This window comes from Crocodylus porosus, unplaced genomic scaffold (assembly GCF_001723895.1).
Source record: "Crocodylus porosus isolate Cpor-Errol unplaced genomic scaffold, CroPor_comp1, whole genome shotgun sequence".
NCBI classification, from domain to species: domain Eukaryota; kingdom Metazoa; phylum Chordata; order Crocodylia; family Crocodylidae; genus Crocodylus; species Crocodylus porosus.
In genome coordinates this window covers 15,341,801-15,361,027 of record NW_017728947.1, presented here as the reverse complement: position 1 = coordinate 15,361,027, position 19,227 = coordinate 15,341,801, and the positions used below count along the sequence as shown (strand labels likewise).

The following is a 19,227-nucleotide window of genomic DNA, read 5'->3' as shown; positions in this document are numbered from 1 at the left end:
AGCAGTGGAGGTTAGGGTCAAGATTGGCAAACATCTCCTGGCACTAAGCTAGGGCCCAGTGAGCGGGCTAAGTCGAGAGAAGGTGAGTCAGAGAGCCCAATGAATTAAGACAGTAAGACGTGTGGGGGCACCTGGAAGCCATGGTTAATGCCCTTAAAGCAAGCTAGTGCCTGAGGGCACAGATAGGGCAACTGGGGCCCTATCAGCTAGTGAGATCCAGGTGCCAGCAGGGCACTGTGGAGTGGGGTAGCAGATTTTGGGCCCATCGCCATGATTAGGACTTGGGGCCTGGCAAACAGGTGAAGCTAGGTCAAGTGGGTTCATTGAGCGCACTTGGGGACTCTGGCAAACAGCTTCCCACTGTAAAATACAATTTCCATCAAGAGATGGCAGGGGGGACAGTGAGAAGGTTACCCAAGGAACTGAGTAAAACTAGTGGTTTGTCCTGTAAGGGCCACTGCAGCCACTGTTGGCAGCCAGTCCTGTTACAGATGTCAACAGCAAACTAAATATAGTTCTGGGGAAGGATTTGTTTACTCCACCCCATTTATTCTATCCCCCCAGCAAAGCAACTTTGGAACCTCTTACCTCACAGAGGCACCGTCAATTTTTCTCAGAAGTACAATTTAGGGTATCTATTACTGTTATAAACAGTACCTGCAAGATCAAAATATCTTCATTTTTAATCTATTTACCCTGTTTCTAGACAATATTTGCATGTGTAGTCAGTCACTGTCTCTGATTTTTCTGCTTGCATGGATCCTTTGTAGGAAAGGGATGGATGTGACCCGCTTTTAAAGGTGAGAAACATATGAGTGCAAAGACACAAAAGTTGGCAGAGGTACTAAAAGGAAGGAGTGTCTCTTGAAAGTGCACCTGATGCTTTTAAGTCCTGGATTTCAAAATCAGTGTCTAAGTAAACAGTGCCAGCCACCAAATTCTGTAAATACTGTTGCTTATTGTGGGTGATTGTATCACTCTCAGATAGATAAAACATGCACCCCCCCAAAAAAATCAGACCCCCAAAATTGGGTGTGCGTATTTAAGCAGGGTATGTGTATTAAGCAAGGAAGCTGATTTTCTGCCCAGGAAGAAGCACCCTGCTTTGATTCCTGCTCTACCACTGTGCAGTAGCTGTTGCACTACTGTTCAGGCAGCTGATGGGAATTGGTTGACTTAATGGCTTATTGTTTTTCACTCCACAGGTATTAACAAGGTCTCCTTTTTTAATGGTGTTGATGTTCTGCGTATCAAACTAACCTTTCTTAGGGCAATCTTGCTATCTGCTAGCTGCTCTGGGTCTGTCTCCTCTTATTTCACAGCCTTAGAGACTTTAGATCTTCTAAAAATTACAGATCCACAAAATTACAGATGGAAATGGGTCTTCAAAAGCAGCTAGGGCTTCAGCTTTCACTAAGCAGGAAAGGGAGGGTGATTCAACTGAAGATTAGGCTCTATACCTACTCTATGCAGCCATTACTCCATTAAGAAGAAAAGACTTTTTCAGAGTTGTAGTTTTCTTTCTGCCTTTCAAAAACAAGGTATGTATGATATTCCATGGCATGTTGTATGCAAGAAACTGGCAATTTCTGTAACTTCTGATCCAGATTCCTCCCCTGCTCCAGTAATACAAAACAGCCAGTGACACCTCTTAGTAACATTAAAATAGGAATAGAAAAGTTGTACTCACCTCTAGGGGTAAGGCCTGTTCTTAATGGAATAAACACCTAGCTATGGGCCTTTGCTGTAGTTTTCCCTACTTGTGACTGGGGGAAACCATCCATAGGAAACCTCGGCTACATAACACAATGAGAATCATAGGTTAAACTGTATGATTTTAACTCCTGTTCATTGCACCTGCAGCTGGAAGCAAACTGACGCATTCTGGCCTTTGAATATGTATCCATCTCAAATTTTACATTTCCCTTCCATTTTCATGTAAAGTCTCAAGGGTTTATCCTAAGTGCTGGTTCATGGGCAGCTCATAAGTGTGACTTCTGATTTTTTTTAAACACGTCTTACTGATTAAAGATTATTTGTGACATTCCTTCTAGACAGATGAAGAAGGAAGTCTAGAATCTATTAAGCCATATTTCACAGACCAAGCATTCTTTCCTTCCTAAATACTGAAGTTTAACACAATGAGCTATGGCCCTGGATATGCAGGTCAGGACTTTGTATGGTATTTTACCCATCATAGCTATGCTAGGTAGTGCTAGTGGGATAAAAAAAATCTAAGGAGTCTTCTCCATTTTGAGTGCCTCAAAATACTGTAAATGTAAGGACTTGGTGTTAAGGGAAAGGTTCATATAATCTCTTGGGGTCAGTAATTTTCCTTCATGGACTTCACTTGCGCATAACCAACTCCTGAACACAGTCTCCTTTTAAGAGATGTTTACATCACCAAGATCTTTTTGTAAATCCTGCTACATTATGAGAAAGTGGTTGGTCATTTATTTCAATGTAATGTTTATTTCCTCTCCTTTTTAAATGACAGGCAAAAAACAGTTTGACCCAGATGCTTTTCAGTCAGAACACAAGGAACAAATGATGCATTGTTTTTCAAAGTGGATTTTATAACAAAAAAATACTAGGAGTGAATTGGAGAAAAAGTTGTCTCTAAAGAAAAGTGCAAGAGAGAAAATATTCTTAACTAAGGTACACCTCTGAGACAAGAAAGTATCGTCTCTGTTGTGAAAGAGTACATTTACTCAAATACAAGATAAGGCTTTTCCCCCAATTAGCATAGAGGAGAAAAGCCCCTCATCTTATAATCACACACAAGGAAATTGCACTAAATACATTGTCTATGATTAAACTACTGCCAAAAGCAGCATACCTTTTTTGGGTCCTTAAAATGGGCAGTTGTTCCCCAAAGAGGGTACAAGTACCACGCCTGGAGGTATTGTAATACCAGACCAGCACTCTGAGAGACCTGACCAGGCTCCAACACTCTCCTAAGCTGCCAAAAATACTGATTTTTTTTCCAGGTCTCATTTCTAGCCAAATCAATATTGAATTCCATTGACTGAGCAGAGCTCATTTATTCAGGGCTGTGTGGTACTACCACTATCAAGTATCCTACCTTTCAGACTCCTCAGCATTGGGTTTCAGATACTCCCAACCTACCACAAGAATAGGTTAGTGCAGCCCATTTGAATAAGCCATATGATAGTGACCATTAAACACAGCCCCCCCCACAGCCAACTCAAGTCATGGTGAGCCACTACACTGTATACATTTTTACTTCCTCTTCACTTCCACAGCTGAACTGCACCTTGCTTTCCATTGCCAATGATTGTTGTTTCTTCACCATCCAAACAGCACAAAACAGGGCCCCAAATAATTCACCCAATATCTATCTGTCACCCACTCTCAGCCTGGTGCATACAATTACTGTGGTCCTACCCTCCATGAAGTAAAGTCAGGTCAGGTCCCCCTGTGCTCCATCTGCACATAAATTTTTGGAGTATTGCAGGACTTGTGACATGAACACAGACTTCCAGTCATGAGCGGATGCTAATTAGTACATGGATCCCCTGTGGAGGGAGTACCTGAAGTACATACATATACTGAACACTATTGAGCCATGGTCACCATAGATTGAAATACTGTCCATTCTGATGGGGCCCAACCCAGTGAACTGCAGTAAATCACAAGCCTTTGGCTTTGGGCTAGTACCACATATGGGTTGTACTCCATGTAAACAAGTGTTCCAGTGCTGTTCAAAAGCATGTTTATGTAATGCCTGTGTTAAAACTTGCAGCAGTTTTAAAATGAGGGAGCATGCATCAATTCTGGATGAACTGAAGTCTATGAATATAGCTGGCTGGGGCTCGCTGTTCCTTTAAGGCAAAAGCAGCCTAGTGAGGGAGTGCTGCAAGGCAGGTAGGGTGCTGGTTGCCAGGGCAGCTGCAGGTTTCTAGGGCAATTGGGCCAATTAGCAGGCACCTGCAGGCAGCCTAGGCAGTCTGGTGATTGAAAGGAGGCAGGGCCCTGGGGGGATATAAACCTGAGACTTGAGGCTAGCAAGCTAGTCTCTCCATGGCAGCCATAGGGTGAAGAGCTCCCAGCAGCAGGGCTTTTGAAGGGACTGTGGTGCTACACATGGATCCCTGGTGAGGTTAAGAGCTCACTAGGAGATAGTTTGGGGCTAGAAGACTGTCCTATTTGGGTGAGGGAAAGTTTTCTCTCTTAAAGGGGCAGAAGGCTGCTTCCCCTTTATGCTTATGTTATAGCTTGGGAGCTTATGGTTTGCATTATAGTTTTACACTTTGGGTTTGGGTTGGGACTGTAGGGGTGGTATGGGGAGGTATCATTGGTGCCCAAGGGGCATGTGATTGCCTTGAGCCCTGCCAGCGGTAGGCTCAACGCTGAACTATTGAGCCCAGAGGGAGCATAGAGTGAGGCCACAGAGCTACATGGGCCCAGTGCCTGAGAAGGGCACAACCAGGCAGACGGGGTCCTGGGGCCCAAAAGAGCCAAACCAGAGCTAGTGCCTCAAAGCCAGGTCTGATACGGTGGGCCCAGGCTAGAAGGCCTAGCCAGAGTAAAGGGGCAGAGGCCAAGGAGGCTGAAGCCCCAACAGGAGAGAACATTACAATAGCACCTGCAAGGTTTGGGGTGTGGTGTACGGGAGGATTGAGGCCACAGAATTAATCCCTAAGACTTAGGTGTCCTGCAGTGACAGTCATAGAGAGGCCTAGCAAAGGGCCTGGGACTTGTAAGGCCTGTGGGCAGCCTCCTTATTACTGTTATTACATCAAGGTGTGGTAGGCAAGAAGGGAAGGTGCCCTAGGGGTGGAGCAGGTCACAGTTGCAGAGCCATGGGGGGGTGGGGTATCATGGCCACACCTGGGACCCTGATGTGCTACAATGTGTACTATACACAAGTTACTACAGATGTGTTTATTTCAAGGTCAGTATTTTCAAACTTGCTCCTTAAGGAGAGCAGGGTCTGACAAAGCGGAGAAAGGACAGCAGAAGGGAGAAGCTGGGGGGAGGCAGAGGGCAAGGGGGAGTACCTGACCCTTCAGATTTATCTTCTCTGCTGTGGCAGTGGGAGGGAACAAATTCAAAGCAAACCTCCAATAATTAGATTCTGTACCTGGAAAACTGTAACTAATGTGTACATTTTTCATATATAGAATCCAATTATTGATTAGTCATTTCATAATCTGAGTTATCTTCTATTTGAGCAAATATGGTAAATTAGTGCTTTATAATCAAAATATTAAGTTTTCAGAAAACGGGTACATTTTACTAGGATCAGTTCAAAAGATATCTGGGCTCTGATGCACAGTATAAAACTCTCTGAAATGTGAGAGAGAGCTATTTATGGCAATCAAGTTCTGAGATTATAATTTCATTTTACCAATTGATTAAAGAAAATTTGTGAGCTGATCAACTCTACTGAATTAGCAAAGGTGGGAAAACTTACCATCATAATTAAGATGCAGGACTCGTGGGAAACGGAACAAAATAAAATACTGAACTGAAACTCAAGAAATTCTGATACTTATTTTCTACTCCCTCACTAGAATTAACCTGCAGATGATGCATGTGTGCCTTGATACCAGCTTAGCTGAGCAATTGTTACCCCTTCCCTAGGTTAACATCCAAGTAAAAAATGGGGGGGGGCAGAAAACTAACCCAGAAGTCTCTCACAAAGTCATAGCAGGAGTATGGGATTTTCTGATATCACAAGCCCATTTAAAAGGGTTCTAAAGCAGAATGAAGCACATGTGTGTGTGTGTGTGTGTGTGTGTGTGTGTACACACACACACATATATACATGTCACTCATATTAAACACAGATCTCTGTTTTGTTTTTTTTTTAAATATAAAGGAATCTTTTCAGACCTGAGCCTGCAAAGCCCTCACTTAAAGACAACAAAATAGGAGACAAAGAATAGAGGAAGCCTTTGAAGAATAGATATTTTTCTATTAATTTGTTAGTAGTTTACAGCAGCATCTTGGAAGGCACCAGCAGCAAAACTCAATCTAAAATAAGTGATTTATCTTGCAATGACAAACAACTGATATATTCAGCATATTGGTGTCCAATGAGAGACAAGCCACAGTAAATCTTTGCTAACACTTCTTACGGAAGATAGTGTTGGTGTTGAGAGAGAAAGATTCAAGGCACAAGGAGCTGAAAAGGTATTAAGCCATACAACAGGTTCAACTAGCTAAACAAAAGTCAGACTCGGATCGAACAAGATAGAAAAGAGCAATCTTAGGGGAGAGAACCCAAGAAAAACAAGGCATTCCCTTCTCACTGGAGATAAAGAAGACATGTCATGAAAAGTTAAAAGCTCCAAAACAATCAGAGTGGTAATTTACGTCAGATAAACATTTCTTAATGATCCATTATTAATAAAAACAAGAAGCATTTTTACACATGGTCTGTGGGGGAGAGGGGGCTGTAACTAGAGCAGCTCCAAGACCTGCTCTAATTAAAGCACCTGCAGCTTCTCATGTATCAGTGTCCCCATGCTTCAAAATGACAGCAGGGGTGCTTTTAACTAAAGCTAATGAGTGGGGATGCTGATGCACAAGATACAGAGGCTGTCTGGAGTGCGTTAGCTATCATGTTCCAGCAGACCCAACTGAGTCTTCTCTCATGCTGTGTAACTACAGCACATCAGAGCAGCCTTACAGCACCCAAGGCTTCTTCACTTCAAGTAGTTCACATGACCACTTGAACACACACTTCTAACTACCACCTCTGCCAAAGTGTAAGAAAATGGAACTCAAGAAAAGGCTTGATCATGTGCTATGAGGGGAACCACCCCCCCACAACCAAGTTAATGCATTTACTGAAAATAAACCCCTCTGTATAATTTTCTTGGCATACATTCAAACAGTATTAGGTGTGTGTTGTTGTATAATACCACTGCATTCACTGGGAGTCTTAGGAATCTGACCCCAAATGGGGACTGAAGATGTTGGGCTGGACCCGATAACAGGCACTGGCAGAACTGTGATGCCTAAGTCCCCCCTGCAAAAAAAGAGGTGCAGCTGCCACATAACCCTAGAGACAGCTGAATTTGCTAGGTGCCACTGTTACTGTATGTTAATTACATAAAGCATGCATCATTTCCCCCAAAATTCAGTTTCTAGTAATTGGGGTGTAAATGATAAGTGATGAAATAATACAGTAAGAGAAGTTTCTGTCTTTGCCAGGGGAAAGAAAAGTGAGGTGGAAGTGCTGCATGTTTTGAGTTCCCTAGTGGCTTACTATGTATACTTTTGTTCCCTCTCCCATATACCAACACAGGCTCCTGCTGCAGAAGCCACTACTTTGTTACTTACTGATGTTTCCAAGAAATGATTTCTTCTCTTCATTCTGCCTTTCAAAAACAAGATGCATATCTTATTTATGTGGCTGTTACACGTTATATGCAAGAAAATATGGTAGTCTGATTTTTTTTTTCTGGTTATTCTAGACACCTTAAGTAGCATTTTTGCATTTGCCTGAAAGTCACCCTGAGCAGCTCAGTGCCTAGGCCCCTAGAATGTCCTAAGCTGCTCAGTGCTCACAGAGCAGGCCTAACACATCCTGGCAATAAGAGACATCACATGCAGTTATGGTCAATTTATTTTACAAGTGTAAAAAACAAAGTGGTACAAATAGTGCCCACCCTATAAAACTGCCCTTAGACATAGGCACCATCCAGCTCTGCTTACAAAGCAGAACTAAGCATGAGACTACAGGCTAGGCTGGGGTGGGTGGGCATTACCTACCCATCCCGCAGAAGCACAGAAAAGGATGTAGAATCACTGGGCCACAGACAGCATAAGAGAGAGCACAATCCTGTGACATAGTGGTTATGTCATTCTTAGATGAGATGATGTGAGTTTAAACCAGGGTGGGCAAAGGTCAGCCCATGGGCTGGATTCGGCCCATAACGGACTCCATTTCCCAGCAGCCCCTGCCCATGTCATGGTGGCTGGCTTCCATGGAAACCCCAGCAGCAACTGTGGTGGGGCCAGGGTTTCCATGGAAATTGGCCCTAGTGGTGCTGGCAGGGTATGTGGCTGGGCAGGGAGTCGCTCCAGGGCCAGGATTTTGCATCAGTAACCGTATAGTCTGGAGCCAGGGCAGAGCCGTGATCCGCTCCCCGCACACCCTGACCATGCTTAAATTGAAGAGGATTCACTCTTATTTATGTGAGAACAGATATAGGCATTTACCCTTGAGAGAGGATTCCAGGCTGGGGGTGCCAACTTGATGAAGTCATCTGACTTGGAGCTGCCAGCAGGTGCCAAAGCTCTAGAGCAGGAATTAGCAACATTTTTGGGCAGAGTGCCAAAAACACACGCAACCTTGACTTCTAAGATTTTTGGCATGCCAGGGGAGCCACAAGGGGCCTGATCTTTGTTGTAGCAGCACAGCCCTGGTCCCTTCCCTGCCATCTGCCCCCAAGGCACATGTGCCAAGCAAAATGCCTTCAAGTACCATGCTCTGGTGCCAGGGGTTGCCTACCCCTACTCTAGAGAGAATGATAATTTAAGTAGTGTCACTCTCTGAAGCATTTTCTTTTGACCAGCTGTAGGCAGCTGCCTGCTCAGCATGTGGAATTTCTCGGATGGACTTTGTGAGGCCTACTTGTGCCAGTGCACTGCACAGGAAGCCTAAATACCAAGCTCTAGATTCCACTCCAGAGCCCAAGCAACTTCCAGTTAGGCACTGCAGCACTAAAGTCCTTTACTGAATCAAGCAATTTATCTTTTTTGGTATGAACGGCGAATAGTATTGCAACATGGATAAGGTGCTAGCAGCATACTATATTTTAATCCTTTCATTTGAATGGTAATGCTATGTCTTAAGGAAGACAATCAAGCAGAAGAATGTGAAATCACAGGATAAATATTATAGTAGCTACATCTTAAGTCAACCCCTTCCCTAAATAAAACGTTTCACATACGTAATTTTAGACTATTTTATCTCAAAATAGTAGACTTCTGTATAAATAAAAACACAATTTAACTTACCACCCATCTCATCCATTAATAAAAATATAAGCTAAAATACAACAAAACACATGTAAGAGGTCAGAAGTCATACCTGAATATAAGTCTTTAATTTCTACCACTAATAGCCAGAGTTCATTCTTGTTCAAGTCAATAGGTTCTCCTTTGTATGCATCCACAGCAAGTCGCTTGCATTTCCAAGTACCGTATTCACTTGCATACCACATGCACCTTCCCTCAAAATTGAGGGTGTATTTTAACAAGAAAATTGATTTTCACACCACATGGCTGCTGGCATGATACTGGGCTCCCAGCCATGTGCAGCAGGGAAAGAGTCTGCTTTTGAGAGTCATTCCCTCTCCTGGCAGATTTGATACGCAAGTAAACCTTGGACCTTGTCATGGCCACTGCCAAATTAGCAACAGTTTTTGGCTGAGCAGTCAATTCAGCAGTGCCTGTGACAAGCTCTAGTTGTAGAGCTGTGAGGGGAGAGCGAGTGATACTGAAGAGTAGTTTCCTTCCCTGCTGCACGTGACCAATACTCAGCCATGACTGGAAAAATCTTTTTCTCTTCATTCTGCCTTCCTAAATCATGGGGTCATGTGGTATGTGAGAAAATAAGATAACGTAGACAGGACATACCTACTCTTTTTGGTAATAAAGCAAGCAAAACAAAAATTGTTCTCCACTTCCAAGGCATGTTTTCATAATGAAGCTACACCTTCAAAAGTTACTTTGTAGTACTATGATGTACAATATTTTTACACTGATTTTTCTATTTTCATTAGGAAACAGCATTTATCTTCTATGTTTCTTCTCATCTCTACCTCAAGTGCTAGGTAATAATAATATAATAAATGATTTGTAATCCTAAAAAGATGTGCAATAATTGATCTCTCTTCCCCTTCAGATCACTGTTTAATATTTTATATAAAGACTGGTGAGTGCCACATAATATTTTACAAAATGAATAGAAGTGCTCTTCTAATTTTTGTGCATCCTAAAATCTTCTAACAAACCAGGGACTGAAATTTAAGTGTTGTTAGCTGTGACTGTCACTGACACCCAGCATGACAAAATAAGTTGCATGTGTACTACCAGCATCTGTTGTCTTCATGCATCTTGCATTTACAGTAGAATATCACAGATGCAAGCAATATCAACAATATGTTAGGGTTTTAAAACTACATTGCACAGTACAGTTTAAAGGCAGTATGATTACAGAGTTCTGAGCTTGCATCTGATATCTAAAGCTTAATGGCTGTAGAAACCAACACTACATAACAGTGTAAAAGTGTAGAAGATTCTTTCAAATGCTGTTCGCTCCCTCTCTCATGGATACTTTACTTCTTGGTGTTGTTCAAACAGTTCCATTTTGGCATCTCTCAGACACAGACAATTCAATATTAAGAAAGCAGTTGGTAATAAATCCAGTCAGGAGCAAAACTGGCTTTTTTCTTGACGCTGTGACTGTTGTGATAAAGCTGTAATTGCTTCTGATTTCATAGCATCATACAGGAAACTAAGCTCATTGCACAGTGTCTCATACCTGAAAGCCATTCGGATCTGTGCAACATTTGTCTTTCGAATGTCATTTCCTTCAGGCCCTTCTTTACAATAATCTATTCCCAAGAATTTTTGTTTCTCCTGTGAACAAAGTAAAGAGCCATTATTGAGGCTACAAGTAAAAGCATCTGTTCAGTGTATGGCACTGGGATAAATGAAAAGAGCAATCATGCCAGCTAATCAGGTGGTTGGTTAATAATTCTTAACTTCTTTCTAGGTATCTAACTTGCTATATCCATATTCTTAGTTGGTTCAACAAGAAAAGATTTTTCTTTCTACCCAAGTTTAACATTTCTCCTGAACTGCCTTTTACTTAAGTTAGAATCCGCTAAAAAATGAATGTTGCTAGTTTTAACCAAAATCATCATGCTCATACACATGCTGCAAGAAACAAATAGCACATCTACTCTCACAGCCTGATCCAAAACGCACTGAAATCAATGGGAAAATTACCACTGACTTCAAGCTCAGGACCTTACTTTCTTCAGGATTATGAAACCTATGATTATGTATTTTATTCCCAATGTTGTATGCCATCTCGGAGGCTGACAATCTTGGTGCTAGAATGCAAAAACTTTCAAATGAGAAGTTAGAGAGGCTTAGATTCCTTGTACAAGTTGGCACTGAACTTCATGTCTGTAAGAAAATAGGTGATTGCACATTTACATTTAGACCATCTTAAGGACACTTAAAATGTGAGCATTGTCATGGTACAGATCATTAAGTTGTAACTGTCCTCTGAGCATCTCAAAGTTTTATGCTACTTCAGGTGAGGGTTAACTATGGGCTGTGATACCCAGCTTGTGTTGAGTAACTTCAGTCTGCTCCACAGATACAAGATGAGCAATCTGCAGTCCTCTAGCATTCTAGGATGCACTGTTTCCTCCCCTGTCCCCCAACCCCCTGACCCAAAGTAGTATACAGCCTATGTGTCCCGACTCCTAGCCACACACCTGCTTGCTAGCACTCATGCTAAGTCAGAAGTACAAGCCAGAAATTATATTAATCCTCAACATGAGACTGCTCGCAGCATGTTCTAACTTTTAACACCACTTTAGATTCCATAGTTTTAGTATGATTTAAGTCTAATATGTAATGTCAGTCTGAGATGGCTACTTAGAAAAGATGAAGAAGCTTCTCTAACATGGCTTGAAGCCGTGAGATCTTACGGCCAGTCTATCTGGACTGGGACACTGTCACCACAAAAGGGGATGCCTTTCCGCTTTAATCCATGAGTTATTGAGCTTGTTGGGTGAAATTCTAAGTCCAGTGTTACACAGAGGTCAGACTTGGAAGATCCGATGTCCCCTTCTGAGCTTAGTTTTTTGTACAGTAATCTTATCTTAGATCAGCTATATTTTTTTTTCTTAGCAGTTGTCATATTTATAGTGTAGGCTACCAGACAAATATGGAGCTCTAATGAACATAGCACAGGTAGGCAGTGACAAAAGTCAAGCCTCAGGCAGCAGGCTTGTCTGTCAATCAGAAAACTCCATGATACTTGTAAAGCTGGTAGTTAATCCGTCTTGCTCACTAATAGCTTGCTAATATAAGCCCTAAAACTGATTAGTTACGGTCAGTTTTAAGGCTACTATTAGAGGCAAAGTTCTCACTAACCAAGTAAAGAGGCTTAATGAAGCATGAACAACTCAGAGCTGGCTGTTCCTGCACAAATTGGCAAACACCCTGGGTTTAAGTAATGTCTTTAATATTGAAGTCATTACTTACATGATTTAAATGGCTGCCTGGTTTATCCACCGACATCATAAGTGTCGGTGGATTACATATTGATGTAATATTGCATTACATCAAAGGGTTTGAATTGCACTACAAATCCCCAAAGATGAAAACCTCCTAAAGTATAACTTTTGTCTCCCAGAAGCCTAATAAGAATGCAAAACTTTATTTCCTGAGATTAATCAGGAAAACAAAACTATTTGTACATAGACTATATGCTGAGCAAATAACACCGAAAGATACAACATCAAACATACCTTATCAGACAATCCACTTTGCAGTACACTGTTTCTTGCTATTTCACACAGGTCACAAGTGCTCAGTTTCCACACTTGAGCTGCTATGGCATATTCCTCCATAAGGGCTTCCTAGACAACCACATTTGTGCATTAACTTATGCAGTGCTCAGTAAAATTACGTTTGATATGGAATCACTTATGGTCAAGCAACTTGTTTTACACTCACTGAAAAAAAAATGTTTTATGACCTATTAGCACGTTTTTCAACTTAGAACTACGGATGACTGAAACATATTGACCAGAAACTGGAATTCTTCAAGATGTATTTGTACATACATTCTCATTTCTGGGTATGTCTCATGCCCCTGACCTCTGACCAGAGACTTTACCTTAGCAATACCTTGGCAGTACCTTGTGCCTCCATGCCCAGGGGACAAAGGCACATTTTCTCTTCCTCTCAGCCACAGAGTCCTATAGTATAGTGACTCTAAGGAAGAGAGGAAGAAGGGCATGAGTAAAATATCCATGCAGATAAGACATCTCAGACATCAGTTACTGATAGGTACCTTCATTTTCTCCTTTTAGTAGTTGACCTCATATATAATTGTCACGTGTGGGCAAATCCAGAGCAGTACCCACATACCTGCAGGTGGGTCTCCAAATCCTCCTGGGTGAACAGTAATTGTATGACTCTCTGCCAACCTTGATATGTGTAATACCTAAAGGCTTCTGCAATGATATAATGCTTTGTGAAGGTGTGAATAGAGCTCCAGATGGCTGTCCTGCAAATGTTGCTTACACAGCGATACTGTAGAAGTAACTTGGACTCTGTTTGACTGTGTTCTTACCGCTGGCAGCAGACCCACCTTAGTGGTCTCAGCATAATTTTATACAGCCAAATACCCAGTTATGGAAATTTTCTGAACCATTTGTTTTTATGAAGCTAGTAGGCCAAACCTCTTAACATCTATCAGTGAAATAAATGATCTGGATGATAGGACTCTCTACAGGCTGTATCTTTGACACCCCTATCCTCATAATCTTTGTGGGGAAAACACTGACTCTGGTATTGGAAAGGGCATATCCAGCAAGTGTCTGGGGAGTGAATTGTGTGCAGTTAGCTCTGAAGTACCCTGTGGGACATCAAAGGTACACAAGGCTACAGGCCTGAGGAGCAATGAGAACATCCTTAAAGTTTTCATCTTGTTTTACTTGACTGATAGGGTAAGCTCCTTAAAAGGCTTAAAAGCAGTCTTGTAGGAGATATGACTTCACTGATATTGATAATTTGCAAGCTCCAGTTAAGTTTATGGCCTGTGTGGGGACCACATTTGATTTTTCCAGTGGTTGATAACAAGCCCTAGAGACTAGAATAGGCTCAGTGCTCTCTAGAGGCAAAACTCCAGGGAATGGGTTAACAAAATGATGTCCCCATGAGCATGCATGTGCAGTCTGCAGTGTCTCAAAGCCATTTGAGGCGCCACAAACCGTATGCAGCATGTATACCTATATGCCTTGCTAATTTGCAGTGCAGCAGGTTTTTTGGATATCCAGAGATCCCAGTGTCAAAAAAACCAACAACAACCCATCTCTAAAAAAACCCCAAAAACCAGCATAGGGCACATGGCAGCAGTGTATGCTGTCAGAAACCTGAGAGCACTCCTGAGAGCCACTCTAATTAAAATGCACATCTCGCCCTGGAATGTGTGTATAGGCACCCATAGTTTTTTAAATCTAAGTAAGAAGTCAGGTTCCCCAACAGGCCAACCCATGTTATCTTATCATTTTTAATCATTTGCTTGATATGCCCTACCTATACTGTTAGTCATATATATATATTGCAAGCAATTCATTATTAAACTTGCAATTTAATTTTATTTAAATTTGTTTTCTTGGGTGCTTAATTTTGGTGGAATGGGCTACTCAAACCTTCCTTCATTCCCAGAATCATTCTGAGGGTCAACGAGAGCAAGAAGTGCTTTACCCCCTCAGTGCAGGGATATCAGGAGGGGGCAGAGCTGGGGTGCACTCTAATTCCTGCTAAGGCAGAATGTTTCCAGTCAAAGCTCAGGGGATGAGAATTCATATGTGGACAGTTACTTGAAGGAGACAAATTATGACTTCCTTGAGACTACTTTGAAAAATTCAGACTATGGTTCACAGGCCCTCATACAGTATTTAGGTCTCTAACTTGTATGGGAGTAGGAACCTACATACTTTTCAGGATTTGGTCCTAAATATTTAATAAATACACCTGGCAGGACAATTTCTCACTTCTAATCTGGCTCTTTTGTGTGGTATAAAGAGGTGAAATATTAAGCCAGCGCCAGGTTACTCTAAGATGCAACAAATTGTGTGGAGCAAATTCCTACACAAGCTGCCTTGCCCCCTTGTTAAGGATGCAGAGATGAGTGGGGCAATGAAGCAGACCACGGCTCTTCAAAGTGTTGACCTACAGAATACAAAAATTATATATCCACTTGTCTAGTATAGACTGACACATAGGTCAGTACAGTCCAGCCTTCAGAGTCTTCCAAAGACATTTTCTTCTTCCTAAATGTGTGGCTGCAAGATAGGACCCAGAGAGTTCTAATGAACAGATCTGAGTCATCTTGGCTGGAAATGGCCAGTGGTGTCCTGCAGAGGTCGGTGCTTGGCCCAGTGCTATTCAACATCTTCATAAGTGATTTGGATGTGGGGGTGAAGAGCTCACTGACCAAGTTTGCGGACAACACCAAGTTATGCAGAAGCATGGTCACACTTGAAGATAGGCTACAGATACAGGCAGACCTACACAGGCTTGCAAGTTGGGCAGCTGGAACCAGATGAAATTCAACACTGAGAAATGTAAAGTGCTCCACCTGGGGACAAACAATCCCTGGCACACTTACAGGCTTGGCAATGCCAACCTGACCAAGACTATGAATGAAAGGGACCTGGGGGAAATAATAGACCACTGTATGAATATGAGCCAGCAGTGTGACACTGCAGCCAGCAGGGCTAACAATGCATCTCCAATCAATCAATCGATGCATTTCCAGCAAAACCAAGGAAGTGATTCTCCCACTCTAGTCGGCATTGGTGAGACTGCAGCTGGAATACTGTGTCCAGTTCTCGGCGCCGCACTTTAACAAGGATGTGGTAAAGCTTGAGAGAGTCCAGAGAAGGGCAACCCATATGATCAGAGACTTGCACAAGCCATATGAGGAAAGGATGAGAGATCTGAGACTCTTCAGCCTGAAAAAAAGAAGGCCGAGAGGGGACTTGGTAGCAGCTTACCACTACGTCAGAGGCATACATTAAGGGCTCAGTGAACAACTGTTCACCAGGGCACTCTTGGGGAAAACTCGGAGTAATGGTCATAAACTCCTGGAAGACCATTTTAAGCTCAATGTTAGGAAAAACTTCTTCACAGCTAGGGTGTCCAGACTGTGGAATAAGCTCCCTCCAGAAGTGGTGCAATTGCCTACCCTGGAAATCTTCAAGAAGAGACTGGATGGTCACCTTGCTGGGGTCACCTGACAGCAGTTGTCTTTCCTACTTGGTACAGGGAGCTGAACCCGATGGCCTTCCAAGGCCCCTTCCAGCCTTACAATCTATGAATCTATGTGCTTCATCCAGATTCATTGTTTTATCAAGGCTTTAGCAAAGAAACTTCCCAGCTACCTCCTCCTTGTCTTCTGTACTGTAGCAGCTAGTAGCTGGAGGAAGCAAGAGTTAAAGAAAAGCAATTGGACAATTAGACTTTCCTCCCAATGAAATCCAATGGAAATCATAAAATCTAGAAGTAAGATTAATTTAAAGACATGAGGCATCAGATACTATACCAGTAATTCTCTACCAGGGTGCCAGCGCTCTGGCTTGCTCTCTGCCTAGACAATCTCCTAGCCCCACTGCCTGGCCTCTCTGCAAAGAGGTAAGTACTGTACTGTATATAAATTTATAAATTAGTTTTTTAAATTGGTGTCACTCAATTCACAAGTTATAGAGTGGTGCCGCAATTCTAACAAGGAGGTCTTGTTTCCAAAGAAGCTGAGAACCACTGTACTATACAATGAGATAAAGAGGGTTTCAGGTCACCTTACACCCATGTGGCATTATTTGCTAAGCTAAATTCATAACAAGAGTTTTCTGCATTACTTACCTTTGTATAATGGAATTGCATAGGATCATCTGTAGAGAGAGAAACGTGAAGTCCTTTATGCAGAAACTCCCGAAGTGGACTTTTTGAATACTCTAGAAATAGGCTGTTGTTGCTAAGTGGAGACATGGCAATAGGGATTTGTGCAAGATAATAAAGATACTGGAGAACTGGAGTCTGTAGAAAAACAATATGGATATTCATTATTTAATGGCACTGTGACAGATAAATAAGGAAGGATTTTTTTAATCAGAGAAAAAGGATAGAGCCTCATTGAAAATTAGTCCAGAAGGATTATGACCAGAAAAACTGAACTGCCTTTTGTGGAGTTATTTTTTTTTTTTGTATCAAGGTTTCCTCTACACTTTCTAAATTATACCTTTAGGATTTTTGAAGCAGAAGGACAATATTCTCATTAACTCATAATTATGATTTGGCCTTAACATAGCCTAGAAAGGAGACAGCACTAGAGCAGTGGCTTTCAAACTGTGTTCTGTGGAACCCTGGGGTTCTGCAAAGAGACTGGAGGTAGCAGCGGAGCAGGTTAGGAGGCAGTATGCTACTATTGCCAGGGCAGGGTGCCTGGCTCCACATCAACCTTTAGGATTGGGGTAGTGCTTCCACAGCAGAAGTGGCATGAAAGGGTTCCATGTCTTTAGAAAGTTTGAAAAACACTGAGCTAGAGACAGCTTTGTTCTGCACTTTGCCTCTACCCCCAAAAACTTAAACTCAGGTACTTAACAGCTACAATGGAACATGCTGAGCATTGAAAGGCCATCACTAGGTGAGTCAGCTTTCAGAAGCAATAGAGAGAGGTCATAAATGTTGGCAAGCATGTAATGTATGCAGTCTCTAAGGACTCACTTCATAATCATTTTTAGCTAGTAAGCCCACTAACATAGACATAAGTCTGTACTACCTCTATTAGCTTTCTAGTTTATTCCATTCTTGGTCTCACAAAAATACTGCTGATAGATTGAAGAGGGAAATAACATGGTGTTGTGGATATGTACAACCCTAGTACAATGTCTGGGTTTAATTTTAGGACAGTAAGTACCCACAGTTTCCAGTTATTTCTTTGGCATTCCTAAATAAATCACTGTTTCTAAGGAAAACTATTTGTACCAGAATTATTAGTAATTGATACAAATCTGCCACCCTGTGGCCAATTATTTTAACTCCAAATTTTCCAAACAATGTGTGAACCCTTAGTCCCACTGAAATCAAGGAGAGTTTTCCCCATTAACTTCTATGAAGCCAGGATTCCACCTTCTACATTTATCATGCATTAAGAGAATGAAAAAACGTTCATATTAATTGTGCTGTTCTTATTAATTGATATGCCTGCTTTGATTAGCTTCAATACCTTCTTCAAGAGTAGTCCATGAGAAATGTTGTCAGCTGTCAGAAAGGCTGATACCAAATGAGTGATTGACCCAGCTTCTCCACAATGAGGCCTAAACAAGAAGGTAGACATGCCTCTCTCCCTGTAGAAATTAAAAATATGGAAAATCATAATTTCACTTATTTCATATAAATATTCCATTGCCATAACAATGCACATCAATGGGAGAACAGACCCCCAAAGCTATTATTTTATGAAGCTAGTCACACAGGTATGTGCTTATATTATAATTACTAGTGCCTTAACTTGACACCGCTGCTAAGATTCCAAAACTATAACAGGCCTCAGTTATCCTGCATAAACTGAAACAGCCTGCCAGTTCCTGAAGAAGCTCAATTAATAAATGTACTGACAGAAAGATTTGAAAGCATCTTCCATCTTCACTGACTTATATGTTATTCAAAAACATGAAACGGCTCTGCAACAAGCTGCCAGAATATTGATTCCAATATTTAACAGGTGTTTCTGCTGAATAAGGCTTAGAAGAGTTCAGCTGAGTTCATGGATCATACCTATTCTATATCTACGGGTGTTTTTACATATATTCTGGGGGGGAGGAGGTTCTTTTAGAGTGGCTCCAAGAGATGCTGTAATTAAAGCACCTGGAGCGTCTCATGTATCAGCATCCCCATGCTTCAAAAAGGTGGGGGGTGGGGGAGCACTTTATCTAAAGCTCATCAAACAAGCTTCAATTAAGCACTCCCACCACCATTTTTAAGTGTGGGGACGCTGACACACAAGATGTGGAGGCTGACTGAAGCACACCAATTAGCATGTTCCAGCAGACACAGCTTATCGAGTCTGTTCCAACATACTGTATTGGAACAGCCTCCCAGCACATGTACAAGCACCCTAAGTGAGGTAATAAGTCGGCTCTGTAGTATAAAGCTGTGGAGTGAAGGTAGTCTTGAGCTTGGAATTTGAAGCAGTCATGCTTAAGAAGAGCTTATGATTAATTACTGAGTTAATAGAAACCAGAAAAGGGGTTATTGTATATGGATTTTGTTTCACAGTAGATTAGGAAATTTTCCATGGATTCTGTTTCAGATTTCATAGATTTCATAGACATTAGGACTGGAAGGGACCTCGGGAGATCATCGAGTCCAGCCCCCTGCCCAAAGGGCAGGAAGTCAGCTGGGGTCATAGGATCCCAGCAAGAT

The 19,227-nt window shown here is 41.9% G+C and overlaps 1 protein-coding gene across 1 annotated transcript in view; it reads right to left on the bottom strand.

Moving 5' to 3' along the window:
• Window positions 1-8,699: 8,699 nt before the first annotated feature.
• AMPD3 (adenosine monophosphate deaminase 3) overlaps window positions 8,700-19,227 on the bottom strand; it is a 50,875-nt gene continuing 40,347 nt past the window's right edge. The window contains exons 12-15 of the mRNA XM_019552243.1: window positions 18,029-18,149; window positions 16,666-16,839; window positions 12,540-12,650; window positions 8,700-10,626 (exon numbers count right to left, since the gene is read on the bottom strand). Coding sequence (XP_019407788.1) covers window positions 10,414-10,626; window positions 12,540-12,650; window positions 16,666-16,839; window positions 18,029-18,149 — 619 coding nt within the window. The 3' untranslated portion in view covers window positions 8,700-10,413. The remainder of the gene's footprint in view (window positions 10,627-12,539; window positions 12,651-16,665; window positions 16,840-18,028; window positions 18,150-19,227) is intronic.